Consider the following 19,281-nt stretch of genomic DNA (forward strand, 5'->3'; position numbering starts at 1 on the left):
TTAAAATAATTACAAACAGAAAAGGCTACCCGAGTATTTTATATGCAGCAAAACTGATTTTCAAGCTTAAAGAGTACTGTTATCAATGTGCAAGAATATTGTTCCCATGAGTACTCTCTGTGGCATCTACCAGAAAATGAGCTTCAGACAACAAAAATGACTACAGACAATGACATAAGAACTGAGGATAAGCATGAAACATAGTGAACGTATATAGAACCTTTGTAACTAAGATAAATGAGGATTAAAAGATAGTATGGAATGACTATAGGCTCAGAATGTACAGATATAAAACTATAAGAAAACTGATAGAGATAAAGTTTTTTTTTTAATTCCTCACTTTAAAGTCATTCTGAGACAGAAAACAGAATTCTTCACAGCTGATCTACACAAGAAGTACTAAATGAAATTCTTTAGGCATAAAATAAGTAATACCAGATGGGATCCTAAACCTATAGTAAGGAATGAACACCACTAAGGCAAATATATGAGGAAATATAAAAGACTTTGTGTTCACTACTACTGTACTTTTACTAGCTATCTTCAAAGGTCATATTTGCTATAATCTCTGTAGTCTCATTATGATCCGGTAAATTATTATATTGAAGTCTTAAAGCTTTTAATAGTGTGTATATATATATATGTGTGTATATATACATGTATATATATATACATATACATATATATATGTATAGGTAGATATATGTATATATATATGGAAACATAGTAAGAGTACTCTGAATATTTTGCTTTGCAGTAATACCAAATTAGGTTTTTAAAATTTTGTCTAGGGGTGCATGGGTGACTCTGTCAGTTAAGTGTCTGACTTTGGCTCAGGTCATGCATGATCTCACGGCTTATAAATTCAAGCCCCACAGCGGGCTTCATACTGACTGTGTGGAGCCTGCTTGGGATTTTCTCCCTCTCTATCCTCCCCCACTTGCATTCTCTCTCAAAAAAAAAAATTTTTTTTTGGTCTAAAACACTTATTTTGAAATTCACTAAAAATTTACAATAAAATTCATAACTTTATAATTAACAATGAATTTTAAAAAAGGGAGATTAGACAATCTGTGGTTTCACTCCATTATTATACTGACGCAAAGAAACTGACATAGAATTCTCTTGACTCACAAAAGGGGAAACCTACTCTAAAGAATCTGGATCAAACTGCAAATTACAAATAAGAATATGATAAAGCTATTTTCCTTTAGCTGTATAAATATTATTGTCTCATCATGCCTTATATAATAGAACATACTCAAATAAAGTTATGGTGCGAATTCAGTTCCACTATCATTTGAGAACACTCATTCAACATTTAAAAAAGGAATTTAATATTTTAAATGTACACATCGAGTTTTTAAAAGCCAAAAATCGTTATAATTTTTCAAACTAAAAAAACTGAATCACCGAGGAGTGACTGGGTGGCTCAGTTGGTTAAGCGTTCACCTTCAGCTCAGGCCATGATCTAACAGTTCATGAGTTCAAGCTCTGTGTCAGGCTCTGGGCTGACAGCTCAGAGTCTGGAGACCACTTTGGATTCTGTGTCTCCTTCTCTCTCTCTCTCTCTCTGCCCCTCTCCCACTTGTGCTCTTGCTTTCTCTCTCTCAAAAAAAACAAAACAAAACAAAAAACAAATAACAACAACAAAAAAACCCCACAAGACAAACAAGAAACTGAACTACCACTGAAATATCTTAAAAGAGTAAGTTATACTGCACTGGTTGAAAATGTGCACATATTACTCACTATCTGAGAGACTTATAAACTCTTGCACAGTAGACATTGCTGGAAGCCTGGTGAATAAAAAAGTCAATGAAAGAAACAGGCTCTTTCACTTCCCAGAGATAAAGTAACTCTGAATTAAAGACTTACCTGCAAATACAGGAAATTAGTTAATATCTAGTCTGTAGAATTGTACTTTTGCCTTACAGATGTGGCCAGACTTTCAGTTTTGACTATATTTATCTAATACTAGCATCAACTAATTATCAAAGATCTTCTTTACTGTGAATGTGTGGTAATAAACACAAATGGGGAGTAATTTTTTTGTGTCTCAGTTTATCCTGAAATAACATGTTGAACATTTGTGCTGACTGTGCAAAAGCAATGGTAGATATTAACTACTGTCACCTTAGCACAAATTAAGGCAATGACACCCAATAGTTACCGTATTATTTACTGCCATGCACTGGCAGGGGGAATAAAGCCAGTTCGACTTAAGAATGTCCCTGCTGAAGCTGTAAGATTAATTTAATCTCAACCCTTAAATATGTGTTAACATCCTGTAGGATGGTAAGTACAATAAATACTACAGCTGCAAACTTGTGCTTCCACAATTGTCTTGAATAAAAAGTATCTGAGTGATTATAAGCTGAATTACACCACTTTTCTGATGGAAAAGTATTTTTACTAGAAGTAGACTTTTTAAAAATTTTTAAATGTTTGTTTATTTTTGAGACAGAGAGATGCAGAGAGCACGTGCAAATGGGAGAGGGGCAGAGAGAGAGGAAGACAGACACAGAATCCGAAACAGGCTCCAGGCTCTGAGCTGTCAGCACAGAGCCGGACATAGGGCTCAAACTCACAAACTGTGAGATCGTGACCTGAGCGAAAGTTGGACACTTAACCAACTGAGCCACCCAGGTGCCCTGGTATTTTCTGAAAAGTGAACAAAGTAAGCCTGCCACTTCAAGAAAAACTGACACTTTTTGTTGCCAACAATAAAATTTGAGCTTTCAAGCAAAAATTCGAATTTTAGAAAACTTAGACCCAGCACCATAAGCTTGACAGTTTCCCAGTACTTAACAACTATCCTGTTGAGATCAATGGGGATGTTCAGAAATGTAATTTTTAAGTACTGAATAATGAAATATATCAGTATATCAAAGATCTACATAATTCAGTGAACCAATATCTTCTAAACAATCAGTGTATAGTGCTACAAAACCATACATACACATTCCAAGTGCAAGACTGACTAACGAAAAGATTATTGCAATCCTTTCAAATTTCATCTTGGAACAAGATGAAATCATTTGACAAGTTTTGGTATAGTATCAACAGACTATCAAAATTATCTAAAAAAGATAGTAAAGTACTCTTCTGTTTACCAAATACATGCAAATATGGTTTTAAGTGCTTCAATGATAACAAACTACCTTGTATGAAGTCAACATTAAAGAGATTTGCAAAACTGTAAATAATGTTATGCTCCCATTAATTTCCTTTTTGTTTTTAGGAAATACTTAAAAACATATTATTGTATTAACATGTAGTGGATTTATAATTGCAATTAGAAATGAATATTTTCAAAATTCCTCAGTTTTAATATCTAATGAGATATACTGATAAATAGCTCACATAAACAAACGTTCTTTAGAGTTTCCAATAATTTCTAAGAACGTAAAGGAGCCTGAGATCAAAAAGTTTAAGAACACTCGCTCAAAAGAAACTACTAATGGAAATCACAAGAAAAAAGTTAAGAAGTCACCCCCTCCCAATGGGGAAAAAATCTGAACTGGCAGTTCACAAAAGAAAATCCACATATGGCCAATAAGCACATTCAACTTCATTAATCATCAGGGAAATACAAAATAAAAACACAATGAGATAACCACCCACCCCTGTAGAAAGGCTAAAATTAAAAAGACTGGCAATATCAAATATTGCTAAGGATGTAGGCAACTGGAACAGTCAAACAATGCTGGGTAGAATGGTACAAATACTCTGGAAAACAACTGAACAACTTCTTAAAAGTTAAAGAGTCTTTCAACAAATGGTGCTAGGACTAACAGATATTAATATGCAAAAGAATACAGATGGACTCCTACCTCACACCATCTACAAAAATTAATTCAAAATGGATGAAAGAGTTGAATATAAGAACTAAAACTATAAAATGTATAAGAAAAAAACTCTGAAGCTTGTAAGAAAAAATTTATAACAATTATAAGAAAATTCGGGCCTAAAACTTTATCACCTTGAGTTTGGCAATAGCTTCTTGGACATGACACCAAAAATATAAGCAACAACAAAAATAAATAAATTAGACTTGATTTCATCAAATTTAAAACTTTTGTGCTTCAAAGGGGTCTAAAAGAATGGGAGAAAATGTCTGCAAGTCATTTATGGAACAAGGGACTTATATCTAAACTATATAAAGAACTCTTACAACTCAATTATAAGAAGACAAAACCCAATTTAAAAATGTACAAAGATTTAAAAGACATTTCTCTGAAGAAGTTACAATGGCCAAGCTCATGAAAAGTGCTCAGTGTCACGGGTCATTAGGAAAATGTATCAGAACCACAATGATACCATTTCACTCACTAAGATGGCTATACCTAAAAGAACAATAACAAGTGTTGTTGAGGATGTGGAGAAACTAGAACCTTTAACTTTGTTGGTGGGACTGTAATATGGTGCAGCGATTTTGGAAAACAGTCTGCAAGTCCTTAAAAAGCTACACAGGGGGGCGCCTGGGTGGCTCAGCTGGTTAAGCGTCTGACTTCGGCTCAAGTCATGATGTGTCATGATCTCACAGTCCGTGAGTTCGAGCCCCGCGTCGGGCTCTGTGCTGACAGTTCAGAGCCTGGAGCCTGCTTCAGATTCTGTGTCTCCCTCTCTCTCTGACCCTCCCCCGTTCATGCTCTCTTTCTGTCTCAAAAATAAATAAAACATTAAAAAAAAAAAAAAGCTACACAGAATTATCATATCATCCTGCAATTCTACTCTTCAGTATATTCTCAAGAGATGTGAAAACAGATTTCCACAATGGGACGCCTGGGTGGCTAGGTCCATTAAGCATCCGACTTCAGCTCAGGTCATGATCTCGCAGTCTGTGAGTTCAAGCCCCACATCAGGCCCTGTGCTGACAGCTCAGAGCCTGAAGCCTGCCTCAGATTGTGTGTGTGTGTGTGTGTGTGTGTGTGTGTGTGTGTGTGTGTGTGTGTCTGTCTGTCTCTTTCTCTCTGTCCCTCCCCCACCTGCACGCACATTCTCTCTCTCAAAAAGAAACATTAAAAAAAATTTTTTTAAATAGATTTCCACAAAAAACCTTGTATGTGAATGTTCACCAGGAGTCACCTTCATAATAGCCAAAATGTGGAAATGTCCATCAACTGATAAAATGGATAATCAAAATGTTGAATATCCATGTTATAGAATATTATTACTTGGCAATAAGAAGGAATGATGAAATGATATATGCTACAACACAAATGCACACTGTGCATATATTGAAAGCTACTGAATTTATACCTTAAATGGGTGAGTTTTACGGTATTGCTAATTATGTAGGTCTCAATAAAGCAACCACAAAAAAAATTAACATGCATTATATGACTTAGCAATACCAATCTGTTTAACTTAAATATATGTCCATACATGGGCTCAACACAAATATTCATAGCAGCTTTATTCATGATAACCAAAAAATATATACAATCCAAATGGAGACACAAATTATGTTATGCAGTATACTCACACCAACAGAATTCTGGATGGAGGGCAGAATAAAGTATGAAGACACGCAGTAACATAAGTGAATCCAAAAAGTTTACACAGAGTGAAAGATGTAAGAGATGCTATATGACTACAATCATTATGAAACTCCAGAAGAGATTTATGTGATTTATAACAACAGCAGATAGATGGTTGTCTAGAGTGATAACTGTGAAACTGTCTGCAAAGACTGTAAGGGTTTTTGGGCATGAGTGTATAAATCTGTTAAAAATTCATGACAATATATACTTTAAATGAGTGTTTGTGTATAATTGTAAATCAAGTTAATTTTTAAAAGTTAATACAGGAGATAGAATGATATTCTAAAAGATAACTAGTTTACCAAAAGAAGGCATAGGAAAAAGAGAAAAACAATGTTGTAAATACAGAGTAAGATTAATAAACTCATATTAATAATTACATCTAACTAAATATGTCAACTTAAATATAAATACATAGGGTATATTTATACACAAAAGGAAAGAACTATATCATGCAAATGCTAATAAAGTTGTGTGGCTATATAAGTATTAGGCAAAGTAAACCTCAAGGCAAATATTACTAGAGATATTGAGACATTTCACAGTGGTAACAAGAACAATTTATATTCCTCACAAATGTATATACACCTAACAAGAGAACTTAAAAATATATGAAGAAACAAAAAAATGACAGAACTGAAAGGCAAAGTAGACAAATTCACAATAACAACTGGAGATTTTTAACACCCCTGTCTTAGCAATTGATAAAACAAGTTTAAGATATAGAAGATTGAAATATTATCAGGGTGCCTGGGTGGCTCAGTCAGTTAAGTGCCCGACTTTTGATTTCAGCTCAGGTCATGATCTCATGGTTTGTGAGATCGAGCCCAGCTTCAGGCTCTGCACTATCAGCATAGAGCCTGCTTGGGACTGTCTCTCTCCCCCTCTCTCTGCCCCTCCCCCGACTCATGCACTCTCTCTCAAAATAAACTAAAAGAAAAAAAAAGAAATATTATCAATGAACCTGACCTACACTAATTAATTCTAGAATATGCATTTTTTTTCAAATACACATGGGACACTCACCAAGATAGACTATATGCCAGAAAGTATAAAAAAAATACCAAAGAAATGAAATCATACAGAGTATATTCTTAGATCACAATATTAAATTAGAAAACAATTAGAAGATATCTAAGAAATGCCCAAATATCTGGAAATTAAGTAACACATTTCTAACTAATCCACAGGTCAGAAAATAAGTCACAAAACACACGCACACACGCGCGCACACACACACGGTAATAAAGATAAAATCAGATGAGCAACACCAGGTGATGTATTTATAGAACTGCTGAATCACTCTATTGTACACTGTAACACTGTATGTTAACTAACTAAAGTTAAAATAAAAACTTAAAAATATATATATAATCAGAATGCATGGGAAAGCAGTACTTTGAAATTCACAGCTTTAAAACTTACATTAGGGGGGGTAACTGAGGGTTGCCAGGGTGACTCAGTAGGTTGAGCATTCAACTTCAGCTCAGGTCTCTATCTCATGATCCGTGAGTTCCAGCCCCACAATGGGCTCGCTACTGTCAGTGCAGAGCCTGCTTTGGACCCTCTGTCCCCCTCTTTTTCTGCTCCTCCCCACTTGGCACTCTCTCTCTCAAAAATAAACATTTGGGGCGCCTGGGTGGTTCTGTCGGTTGAGCGTCCGACTTCAGCTCAGGTCATGAACTCATGGTTTGTGAGTTCGAGCCCCACAAAGGGCTCTTTGCTTGTCAACACACAGCCCGCTTTGGATCTTCTGTCCCCCTATCTCTCTTTGCCACATGCTCACTCTCAAAAATAAACAAACATTTGAAATGCCTGGGTGTCTCAGTCTTCGGTTCATCAGACTGATGCTTTGAAGCATCAGACTTCGGTTCGGGTCATGATCTCTCGGTTTGGGAGTTCAAGCCCTGCATCAGGGTTGTGTTGACAGCTCAGAGCCTGGAGCCTGTTTCAGATTCTGTGTCTCCCTCTCTTTCTGTCCCTCCCCCACTCATCCTCTGTCTCTCTGTGTCTCTTAAAAATAAACATTAAAAAATATTAAAAATAAATATAATAAACATTTAATAAATAAATAAATATTTAAAAAATAAAATAAAACTTACATACAGGGAGGGGCACCTGGGTGGCTCAGTTGGCTAAGTGTCCCACTCTTGATTTCAGTTCAGGTCATGAGCTCAAGCTCCCTTTCAGGCTCTGCACTGAGAGCATAAGGTTTGCTTGGGATTCTCTCTCTCCCTCTCTCTCTGACCCTCCCTGGCTGGAACACTCTCTCCCCATCTCTCAAAATAAATAAATAAACTTAAAAGAAAAAACTTACGGGGCGCCTGGGTGGCTCAGTTGGTGAAGTATCTGACTTGATCTTGGCTCAGTTCATGATTTCACAGTTTGTGAGTTTGAGCCCTACACTTGTCTCTGTGCTGGCAGTGCAGAGCCTGCTTGGGATTCTCTCTTTCCCTTTCTGTCCACCCCCCACTTGAGTGTGCTTTCTCTCTCAGAATGAATAAATAAACTTAAAAAAAAAAAAAAACTTACATTTTGGGGGGAAAAGTGTTGTATCAATGATCTAAGCAAGGGGCTGGCTGGCAAACTATAGCCCAGAAACCAAGTCCAGCAAGCTGTCTGCACATAGCCAGCAAGCTAGCAATGTTTTTTCCCCACCAAAGATTTTATTTATTTTTTTAAGTAATCTCTACATCCAATATAGGGCTCAAATTCACAAACTTAAAGACCAAGAGTCACATGCTGTACTGACTGAGCCAGTTAGGGAAACACATATGATTAAAACTGAAATATGAAATAGAAAAGCTAAACAGCCCCATATAAATTACAGAAATCAAATTTATAATAAAAGCTATCTCACAATAAATTCTACTACTTATTTAAAGAGAAAATAATACTAAGCCAATATAAGTTATTTCGGAAATAAAAAGTATAGGGAATAATTCTTGACTTGCTTTAAGATCCAAGCACCGTCCTGATCCTCAACTACTACAGACCAAAAACCTCATGAACACAGACATAAAAATCCCTAAAACAAAAAACAAAAAACAAAAAACAGCAAACCAAATCCAGCAATACAAGTCTGGTTTTCCATTAAAAAATATTTAATGCAAATTTAAAATTTAAGAGAAAATCTGAAGAACATCTCGATAGATGGAGAAAAGTCTTTAACAAAATTCAACACGATATTTTTAGAAAACCAGGAATAAAAGGAAACTTCCTCAAATGAATAAAAGATAACTATGAAAATCATTTAGTTAATATCATAACTAATAGTAAACAAACTTTTCTCTAAGATCAGCAACAGGAGGGGTTTCCTCTCACAACTTCTACAGGGCACTGTACTAGAGGTCCTAACCGATGCAGTAAGTAAAAAAAAAATAAAATGTCTAAAGATCAGAAAATAAGAAAAATTATAGTTATCTGCTATGTATGTTCATGTATGTATAACCAATCAACCTGATGTTCTAATTTTTGCATTCCATAATAAACAATAAAGTACTTCATTAATCTAAGATGTTAAAGAACAGGTCTAGAGACTGACTTACATTAACTTTGGTAGGAAGGAAGAAAATTCCCAATAAAACCACAAAGCCTGGTAGTACAAAGGTTAGAGTTTTTCAAACACAGGTTACAACCGCACAGTGGACCGTGAAATTAATTTAAGGTATTAAAATCATCTTTAAAAGGGGAATAAGAAGAGAAAAGAAAAATCAAAGCACATCAAATATGTTAAGGGTGAGTTTTGTTTCACATACATGAATGTAGTAAAGGCTAGATTTCTTTCTGAGGGTTATACTTAACAAAACTAAAAACACTGATTTAAGGGTCACCTGGCTTGCTCAGTCAGCAGAGCATGCAACTCTTGTTCTCGGGGTTCTGGGTTCAAGCCCCAATTGGGTGTTGAGACTACTTAAAAATAAAACCTTAATAAATAAATAAACAAACAAACAATAGAACAGAAGAATTTTATTATTTCTTTAGAATTAGAATTATAACCATAGGCAAACGGATGACCCTTAACTACAACAGTGTAACAGTATTTAGATAAGAACGGAGGAAAGACCATTTTGTTATGGAAAGACTCTATTGGACTCTATTTGGAAATGTATACAGAGATTCCTGGTATAAAGCAAATATATTTTAGTTGTAAGGACTTCACTTCAAATATAGATCAGAAATCTCATTATGCTAAAAGCAGAAAGACTGCATGTCAACAATTCCTGAGTGCTTTTGTTGACAATTGCATAATTCTGAAATCAGAGAAGTAAATGTTTGAATCATAAAATCTGGATTTGAAAGAGAGCAGAGATTTCATTCATCTTGTTATGGGCTGAATTATGTGTCCCCCATCAAATTCATATGTTGAAGTCCTAACCCCCAGAACTGCAGAATATAACTATATTTGGAAATATGCCTTTTAAGGGGTAATTAAGTTAAAATGGAGACATTTGGGGGGGGGCGGTGCCTGGGTTGAGTGACTGACTCTTGATTTGTGAGATCAAGCCCTGTGTCAGGCTCTGCATTGAGCATGGAGCCTGCTAGATATTCTCCTTCTCTCTCTGGCCCTCCCCACTTCTCAAAATAAGTATCTAAAAAAATGAAATTAAATGAAATTAAAATAAAATAAAATAAAATAAAAAAATAAAATAAAATAAAATAAAATAAAATATGGGGTCCTATTAGGATAGGCCCTAATCCAATTATGACTGGTGTCCTTACAAGAAGAGGAGATTACAACACAGACAATATAAAGGACCGAGGGGAACTATGGAAGAACATAACAAGAAGGCAGCCATCCAAGTCAAGGAGAGAGGCCTCAGAAGAAACCAACCTGCTGATGCCCTGATCTTGGACTTCTAGCTTCTCAGCTGTAAAATAATTTCTGTTGTTTAAGCTACCCAGTCTCTGGTGTTAGGGCAATCCTAGCAAACTACTACATACTCCTTATATTCATAAATTAACAACCTATGTTTGGTTTACCTAAATACACTTATGACTAATTTATACAAAATTAAGACTAGAATACATATTATAAAACTTGGTAGTAATATAAAAATATAAAAACAAGTCAGCGATGGTAAACTAGCAAGCACCCACAGCCACTGATCCTAGCCATCTTAATAGTAAACAAAAGAGCAAAAAAGTAGGGTGATATGAGGAGAGCACATTCAAAAAGTCAGGCTCCTGGGGCACCTGGGTGGCTCAGTCAGTTGAGCGTGCGACTTCAGCTCAGGTCGTGATCTTATGGTTCGGTTCGTGGGTTCGAGCCCCACGTCAGGCTCTGTGCTGACAGCTCAGAGCCTGGAGCCTACTTCGGATTCTGTGTCTCCCTCTCTCTGCCCCTCCCCCTGCTCACACTCGGTCTCTGTCTCTCTCAAGAATAAACATTAAAAAAAAAAGTCGGGCTCCTGAGACAGGCATGAAAGCAATGTTAGATACCTTAGAAAGTACTACAGCTCAAAAGAAGGCTTATCTAAAGAGTTCACATACCTTTTTGTTTTAGTGTTTATTTATTTTTGAGAGAGAGTGCAAGTTGGGGAGGGGCAGAAAGAGAGAGGGAGACAAAGGATCCTAAGCGGACTCTTCGCCACTGACAGCAGAGCACCCAACGCGAGGTCTCAAATCTACAAATTGTGAGATCATGACCTGAGCAGAAGTTGGGCCACTCAGGGGCCCTGCCACGTATCTTTAAAAGTCTAAAAGCAGACAAAAACGAAAGGAACCAAAAAACAAAAGAGACAGCACAAGGAGTTGTCTAACTAACATGGTTTTAAAAGGATACTTGTAGAGGTAAGAGCAGTAGTTTATTATCCAGCCAGAATAAAAACAGAAGATGAAAATATATGCAAAAAATACTCGAAGGAAAAACTTCCTATAAAAAGAATAAGCTTCAAGCAGCTTTGAAATGATGATAGAATATAAATGACAAAATGGTTAGGTAGCATAGAATATTCAACTCTTACTTGCTTTCATCAAAAAGAATTTTCAATCCTTACACAAGATTCTATTAAGACATTATCTAGGGGCGCCTGGGTGGCTCAGTCGGTTAAGCCGACAACTTCGGCTCAGGTCATGATCTTGCGGTCCGTGAGTTCAAGCCCCGCGTCGGGCTCTGTGCTGACAGCTCGGAGCCTGGAGCCTGCTTCCGATTCTGTGTCTCCCTCTCTCTGACCCTCCCCCGTTCATGCTCTGTCTCTCTCTGTCTCAAAAATAAATAAACGTTAAAAAAAATATATTAAAAAAAAAAAAGACATCTAGCTACTTTGAGAAAGGATGGTATAGTAGAAAGAGCACTATATGAGTGTCAAAGGTATGAGAGTCAAAGGTACCTGGGTTTAAATTTTTTTTTAACATTTATTTATTTTTTGAGACACAGGGAGCGTGAGCAGGGGGAGAGGCAGAGAGAGAGAGAGAGAGAGGGAGGGAGGGAGTCAGACTCTGAAGCACGCTCCAGGCTCGGAGTTGTCAGCACAGAGCCTGACCCGGGGTTCAAACTCAAGAACCATGAGATCGTGACCTGAACCTAAGTCGGACACTTAACCGACTGACCCACCCAGGGGCCCTTGTAACTGGGTTTAAACCTCAGTATTGTTGCTTATTGTAGAGGCAGTAGTGCATACTGGGATTAAAATGTAGGCTCTGAAACCAGGCTTTCTTGGCTTTAATGCCAGTGTTGCCACTTAAAGCTAAGTAACCCTGTACAAGTTATTTAACTTCCTGTGCCTTAGTTTCCTCATCTGTAATATAGAGATGATAGCACCTACTTCATATGGTTTGAAAGTCTTAAAGAAGTTATTATGCTTAAAGCACTGAGAACAATACATGACACATATTAATTGCTCAATTGCTGACAGTTATTACTGTTCTATTTGTTCTTTATCGTTCTTTTTTATTCGGACATTACAATTATTGTTGTTATTGACATTGTGCAAGTTACCTAAATTCATTAGGCCTAAATTTTTCTCTTCTATAAAATAACAAGATAGTTATAAGAATTAAGGAGATACTAGTTATAAAGCACCTAATTAAATATATTCAATAAACATTAATTGCCAACCCCCACCCAAATTTTGAAAAAGATAACACTGTATTCAAGATACTGAACATAAGCAAGCACTGTATAGATTCTCAATAAAACTTTAGAATATATTATCAAAAAGGTGATTTAATGATAATAAGAAATAACGACTAAAAGCCAGTATAAGCTCAATAGGAATAAAACATGACAAGCTAATGATTTACTTTACTTCTAACATAGGGTTAGTAGACTGGGAGAAAAAATAAATGTACCTTGATTTTAGCAAGACATTCCAATACTATTTTTCATAATAACCTTATAGAATATAATTTAAAAATCTATAATGAATAAGAGTACAATTAAATGATTTTGTGGCTGCAGGAAAACTCTTGCCCCCCCCCCCAAATTAATGAATAAGACATTAGTTTGCAAACAGGTTTGGCCCTATTGTATTTATTAACATCTTTTATTTTTAATTTAAGATCTTTAGGTAGACATTAATGAAAAATCCAAGATTTTGGGAAAGGAAGGAAGGAAGGAAGGAAGGAAGGAAGGAAGGAAGGAAGGAAGAAAGAAAGAAAGAAAGAAAGAAAGAAAGAAAGAAAGAAAGAAAGAAAGAAAGAAAGAAACAACAAATTTCTGTAGGAAAACCCTGGGTGTGTAGTTGACACAGGCAAAAATTTGCTAACTAACAAAGACAGATCTTACTACTAAAGGAGAAAAAAAGCATGATATGATATGCTATGATGCCACATTAATAAAAGAATGCCCAGAGGTACCTGGGTGACTCAATCAGTTGAGCATCTGACTTCAGCTCAGGTCATAATCTCACAGTTCGTGAGTTCAAGCCCCCATCAGGCTCAGAGTTGTCAGTGAGGAGCCTGCTTCAAATCCTCTGTCCCCCTCTTTCTCTGCCCCTTCCCCACTAGCACTCTCTCTCTCAAAAATAAATAAACATTATAAAAAATAAAAGAACGCCCAAATCAAAAGAATATGAACAGGAGTGCCTGGATGGGTCAGTTGGTTAAGCATCTGACTCTTGATTTCGGTTCAGGTCATGATCTCAGGGTCCTGGGATCCTCCTTAAGATTCTCCCTCTTTCCCTCTGCCCCTCTCCCCAGCTTGTGCACATGATCTCTCAGAAAGAAAGGAGGGAGGGAGGGAGGGAGGGAGGGAGGAAGGAAGGAAGGAGAGAGAGAGAAAGAAACAAAGAAAGAAGGAAAAAAAGAAAGGAAGGAAGAGAATACAAAGAGAAGTCAGAAGACATAGGAAAAACCTATCTTTCTATCAAGTTCCTTTCTTTTTTTTAACCCAAATCTTGGATTACTCATTAATGTCCACATTAAATACATACAATGAATAACACTATTTATAGAGTGCATTAAAATTTCTCAAACTGCCTTTTCTGTTTGCCATCTAATGTAAAAACAACTCTGAGGCAGACAAAGCAGTTAAAATTAGTCCCATTTTACTGTCTTCTTAAGGTTCAGAGGGGTAAAAGAATTTCCTCAGATCATTCAAGTTGGTCCAGAGTATGAATGTGAAGCATGTGACTCCTGGTCATATCCATTTTTTAACAACTTTCCCCCCTCCTTAATGAAGTAATACATTTTCAGTGTACAAGTGTTACAATTCAGATAGAGAAATCATCTCCCTAAACAATGTATTAATTAAACTCACATAAACTAAGGAAAAATTTCTTTTACTTTTCATAATACTATGCTGAAAAAACAGAAGGCAAAGTGGGTCAGTTAAGTAGAATAAGTAATGTTTTCTTGAATGGCCATTATATATTTTTTGTTACTACTCTTAAAATAACACCAAAATGTAGACATTTCCTTAATCTACTAGCAATATTAAGATTTCTCATCTTTGCATGCTTAAAGAAAATAACCTAAACTTCAATTTTAAGTACGAGGTAAAACCATTACCTTGGGTGTGCTTCCTTTAATGAATTTTTTAATTGAAGACAACAAGCCAGTTTCATTTTTCGGTGGTTTTTCTCCCCCTGAAGGCAGGCTATCATCAACCTCTGAATATTTCCTCTTTGCTCTAGCAGTGCGTTGTGTTTGGATTTGATTTGATTGCTGAGAAGCTTTCCGTGTTCTCAGCCTCATCTTTTATGGGTGCCACATATAAAACTACAAGAGAAAAATAACAAGGGTTATTAAAATTAAACCTAGCATGGCCAAATGTGCCCACCTTCTATACTAAAAATCCCTTGGTGCAGGTCTCCAGAGGATTAAATTAAGAAACCAAAATTTTAAGTGAAAGGATGCTTTGAACTTTTACATACTCTCCCAAGTAACCTTCCCAACAACTTCTGAAATATTTTACCCTATGATCTAATAAAAATATGAGTAACACCAAAGAGTGCGCATACTCTTTCCACAGCACTGTGCAACCTCCACCCATGTCAATATTACCATTCATTCAACCATTCAGTCAAGAAACATTTATTGAGCACTTACAACATTCAAGGCACTGGGCTAGGATAAGCACCTCATAAACAGTAAACCACATACAGAAGATTTTTGTCTTCTGGAGCTCATAATGTAGTGGGAAAACCCTCAATGAATGAATGAATTACCTGAGCATGATTCTAATGATCAATAATCATGCAGTGTAAAAAGAGCAGTTGAATCATTCATTTTATAAGATCATTTTATCTTACCACACATGATACTTTAAAAATCAAATTCACATCGAAAAGAAATTATGAGGCAATCTACTTGAACTCTCTCACTTTATAGATGAGAAAATTAATGGCTGACAAAACTGTATCAAGACAGAGGTAGTTAAGAATATACCCTAAATTAGAATCTGAAAGAGAATATAAAAATTACCAAAGTAAGAATTAAGAAATGTGAATTCCAATCCTACTTCAATCACTGCTAAACTAGTCACTTAACTGTTTTTTCAATTATATAAAGAACACATTCATCTTACCATCCTGAGCTTCAAAATGAAAAAGGAATTAGAAAAGACTATAAACTGCAGAGAACATTAATGCTACTCACAATAGTGAATGCATTCACAGAAAAGTCTAACTCCTTTTAAGCATTCCCAAAGCCTAAAGATGCCAAAAATCCTGGCAAAGGGCAGTCTTCACCGACTTATGCTTAAGACATTATGTCTTTGCTAAATCGAGTCACAGAAAAAATGTTAGAAACTTTTAGGAAGTTATACATACATACACACACATACACAATCTACTCCAACAAAAACCCCACACTCAAAGGATTCATCAGAGAAGTCCCTAGACACCTTTACAAACAACTATTTTTTTCCCTATAAACAAATGGTACTCAGTTGTAACTCGCCATCCCAAAATAAAAAATGCTGCCTTTTCCCTGAAGAGTCAAAGTTAATTCTAAAGTGATTTATCATTCAAGGTATGTATTATTTACTTTAAAATCCTATTTAAAGTATGTAAATGATGTCTTAATTCCTTAATTCTTCAGCACAGCACTCCTTAGAAAAGGAAAATTCGCATATAGCATATGCAAGGGGGAATTCTCAAAACTATTTTTAATCAATTTCTGTAATTTTTTTAAATTAGAGAGCAAGTGAAGAAGGGACAGAGAGAGAAGCAAAGAGATCATTTTAAGCAGACTCCACGCCCAGCACAAAACCCCATGCAGGGATCAATCCCACGACCCTGGGACCATGATCCAAGTGAAAATCAAGAGTTGGATGCTTAACCAACTGAGCCACCCAGGTTCTATTCTGAGGTCTTTTTTGTTTTGGGTTTGTTTTTTTTTTAATGTTTGTTTATTTTTGAGAGAGAGAGAGAGAGCGCGCGCGTGCATGAATGGGGGACACAGAATCCAAAGCAGGTTCCAGGCTCTGAGCTGTTAGCACAGAGCCTGACAAAGTGCTGGAACTCACACACGAACTGTGAGATCATGACCTGAGCTGAAGTCGGCGGCTCAACGGAGCCACCCAGACGCCCCTATTCTTGGGTATTTTGGGGGAAAAAATTTGTTTTTTTAAATTACAGAGGGGCACCTGGGTGACTCAATGGGTCATGATCTCGAGCCTTCCCTCCCTGGCCCCGCAACAGGGCTCCTCACTGGGAGTGGGGCCTGGTTAAAATTCTCTCTCTTAAACAAACAAAACACCTAGGAATGAATCTATCTTAAACCCAGAATCATCAAATAGTAATTATAACACCTTATGAAATAATGCACTAAGGTAAAGTAGGTCTTAAAAGACTAAAAGCATATAGGTTAAGTCCAGTCTTACAGAGTTTGGCTCATTAAAATTCCAATACTTATTGGTCATCTGCTACTAAAATGTTAAGGATGAAAACTATCTCTGCCCATGAGAATCATAAGTCTGGCAAATAAATATATGTATCATAGTGTATATATAAAATTCTACATCACTCCACATGAAGAAGAGTGAAGACATTTCTGGGAAAGCTTAGGAGAAAGGTTCTTTGAACTCAAAAATAACCAGTGAGCATTTACTAGAAAGAAAGACATGAGCATTTAAAGAAAGAGTTGAAATGTAGAAGATTTTTGTCCATTCCAATAGTGAACTGTAAAAGGTGTACTTAATAGGTCTAAAAGGGCTGGGGCAGTCAAGCTCTCATGAACTTTCAAAACTGACTATTCAGGCAACAGATACAGAAAACATATACTTTTCAATTTCTCATGAAATACTTACCAATAGACAATATGCTGAGACATAAAAAAAGCTAAATAAATTTAAAGAAAAATCTTACAAAGTATGTTCTCTGACCACAATTACAAATCAAAAACAAAAATCTTAAAAAGTACCACATACTTGAGAATTTAAAAATATATTTATAAATAAATCATGAGTCGGGAGGAGGAGGAGAGGGGTGGGGAGAAGAGGAAATAAAAGCACAAGGGAAATAAATTTTGGACTAAAAAAACCAAAGAGCACATCAAAATGTCTGGGATATAATAAGCAGCATTTAGAGGGAAATTATAAACATATATGCACCTAACACCAAAGTCTCAAAATATATTAAGTAAAAACTGTCAAAAGTGAAAAATAGACAATTCAACAACAGTTGGGTATTTCAATACCTACTTTCAATAATGGACAGAACTAGACAAAAAGCCAATAAGGAAATAGAAGACATGAACAATTCTCTAGACTTAAGAGATACATATGGAACATTCTACCCAACAACAGCACAATACATAATATTCTCTAGGACAGACTACATGTCAGGACACAAAACAAGTCACAATAAACTTAGAAGAATTGAAATCATACAAGTATACGGTCTCCAACTACACTGGAATGAAATTAGAAATCACAAGGAAAGAAACGAGAAATTAACAAATATGCAGAAATTAAACAAACTCCTAAACATGTAAGCATTGTGTCAAAGAAGAAATCACAAGGTGAATTAGAAAATACTTCAGGATGAAACAAAACAAAACCACAAATACCAAAACTTATGAGATGCCCCAAAAACAGTGCTCAGAGGGAAATTTATGTAAATGCTTATAATAGAAAAAAAACCTCAGGGCACCTCGGTGGCTCAGTTGGGTGAATCTCTGACTTTGGCTCAGGTCATGATCTCGCAGTCTGTGGGTGCGAGCCCTGTGTCAAGCTCTGTGCTGACAGCTCAGAGCCTGCAACCTGCTTCAGATTCTGTGTCTCCCTCTCTCTCTCTGCCCCTCCCCTTCTCTCTCTCTCAAAAATAAATTTTAAAAAGTAAAAAACAAAAACAAAACAAAACAAAAATCTCAAGTCAGTAACAAAACTTTTCACCATAAGAAACTATAGAGAGAAAAACAAACTAAATCTAAAGCAAGCAAAAAGAAGGAAATAAAGAATAAAGCAGAAAGAACTCAAGTAGATGATTTACAAATAAACAAGAAAATAGTGAAGCCAAAAATTTGTTCTTTGAAAAGATCAACAAAACGGACACACCTTAAATAGGCTAGCGAAGAAAAAAAAGAGAGAAGACTCAACCTACTAACGTCAGGAATGAAAGATGGCTCATTAATACCAACCCTACAGAAATAAAAACAATTTTAAGGGAATACTATGAACAATCGTACACCAACAAATTAGACAACCTAGAAGAAATGGATTAATTTCTATAGAGACACAAGTAAAATGGGCTCGAGAAAACAAAATCCAAAAGATTGCATTAGTGATAATTTCTTTAAAATCCAAAAAAAAAAAAAAAAAAAAAAAATCCAAGAGATTGCATTAGTGATAATTTCTTTAAAAACCTCCCACAAAGAAAAGTCCAATTTTAATGGCTTCACTGGCGAATTTTACCAAATGTCTGAAGAATTAACACCAATCCTTCTCAAACTCTTCCAAAAAATTGAGGAATACCTTCCAACTCAATCTATGAGGTCAGCATTGCTCCGATACCACAATCAAACAAAGACACTACAAGAAAAATTAAACTACTACTCAATATCCTTTACGAAAATAGATGCAAATATCCTCAATAAAATACTAGCAAACCAAATCCTTTAGGAACATAGATGCAAATATCCTCAATAAAATACTAGCAAACCAAATCCAGCAGCTTAATAAAGGGATTACACACCATGACCAAAGTGGAATTTATTCCAGGGATGCAATTCTGGTTTAACATATGAAACTCAACCAATATAATACACCACGTTAAAAGAATAAAGGAAAAATTCCGTATGATCATCTGAACTGATGCAGAAAAAAAAAGCACAATTGACCACACCC

At 35.9% G+C, this 19,281-nt stretch overlaps 1 protein-coding gene across 4 annotated transcripts in view; it reads right to left on the reverse strand.

The window, feature by feature from the left end:
* Positions 1-19,281, reverse strand: part of CTDSPL2 (CTD small phosphatase like 2) — an 82,326-nt gene that overhangs the window by 40,514 nt on the left and 22,531 nt on the right. For all 4 annotated transcript variants that reach the window (XM_027067147.2, XM_027067145.2, XM_015064824.3 and 1 more), the window contains exon 2: positions 14,502-14,711. In XM_027067147.2, the coding sequence (XP_026922948.1) occupies positions 14,502-14,687 (186 nt within the window). In that variant the 5' untranslated portion in view covers positions 14,688-14,711. The remainder of the gene's footprint in view (positions 1-14,501; positions 14,712-19,281) is intronic.

The sequence above is a fragment of the Acinonyx jubatus genome, chromosome B3 (genome assembly GCF_027475565.1).
Source record: "Acinonyx jubatus isolate Ajub_Pintada_27869175 chromosome B3, VMU_Ajub_asm_v1.0, whole genome shotgun sequence".
Classification (NCBI taxonomy): Eukaryota; Metazoa; Chordata; class Mammalia; order Carnivora; family Felidae; genus Acinonyx; species Acinonyx jubatus.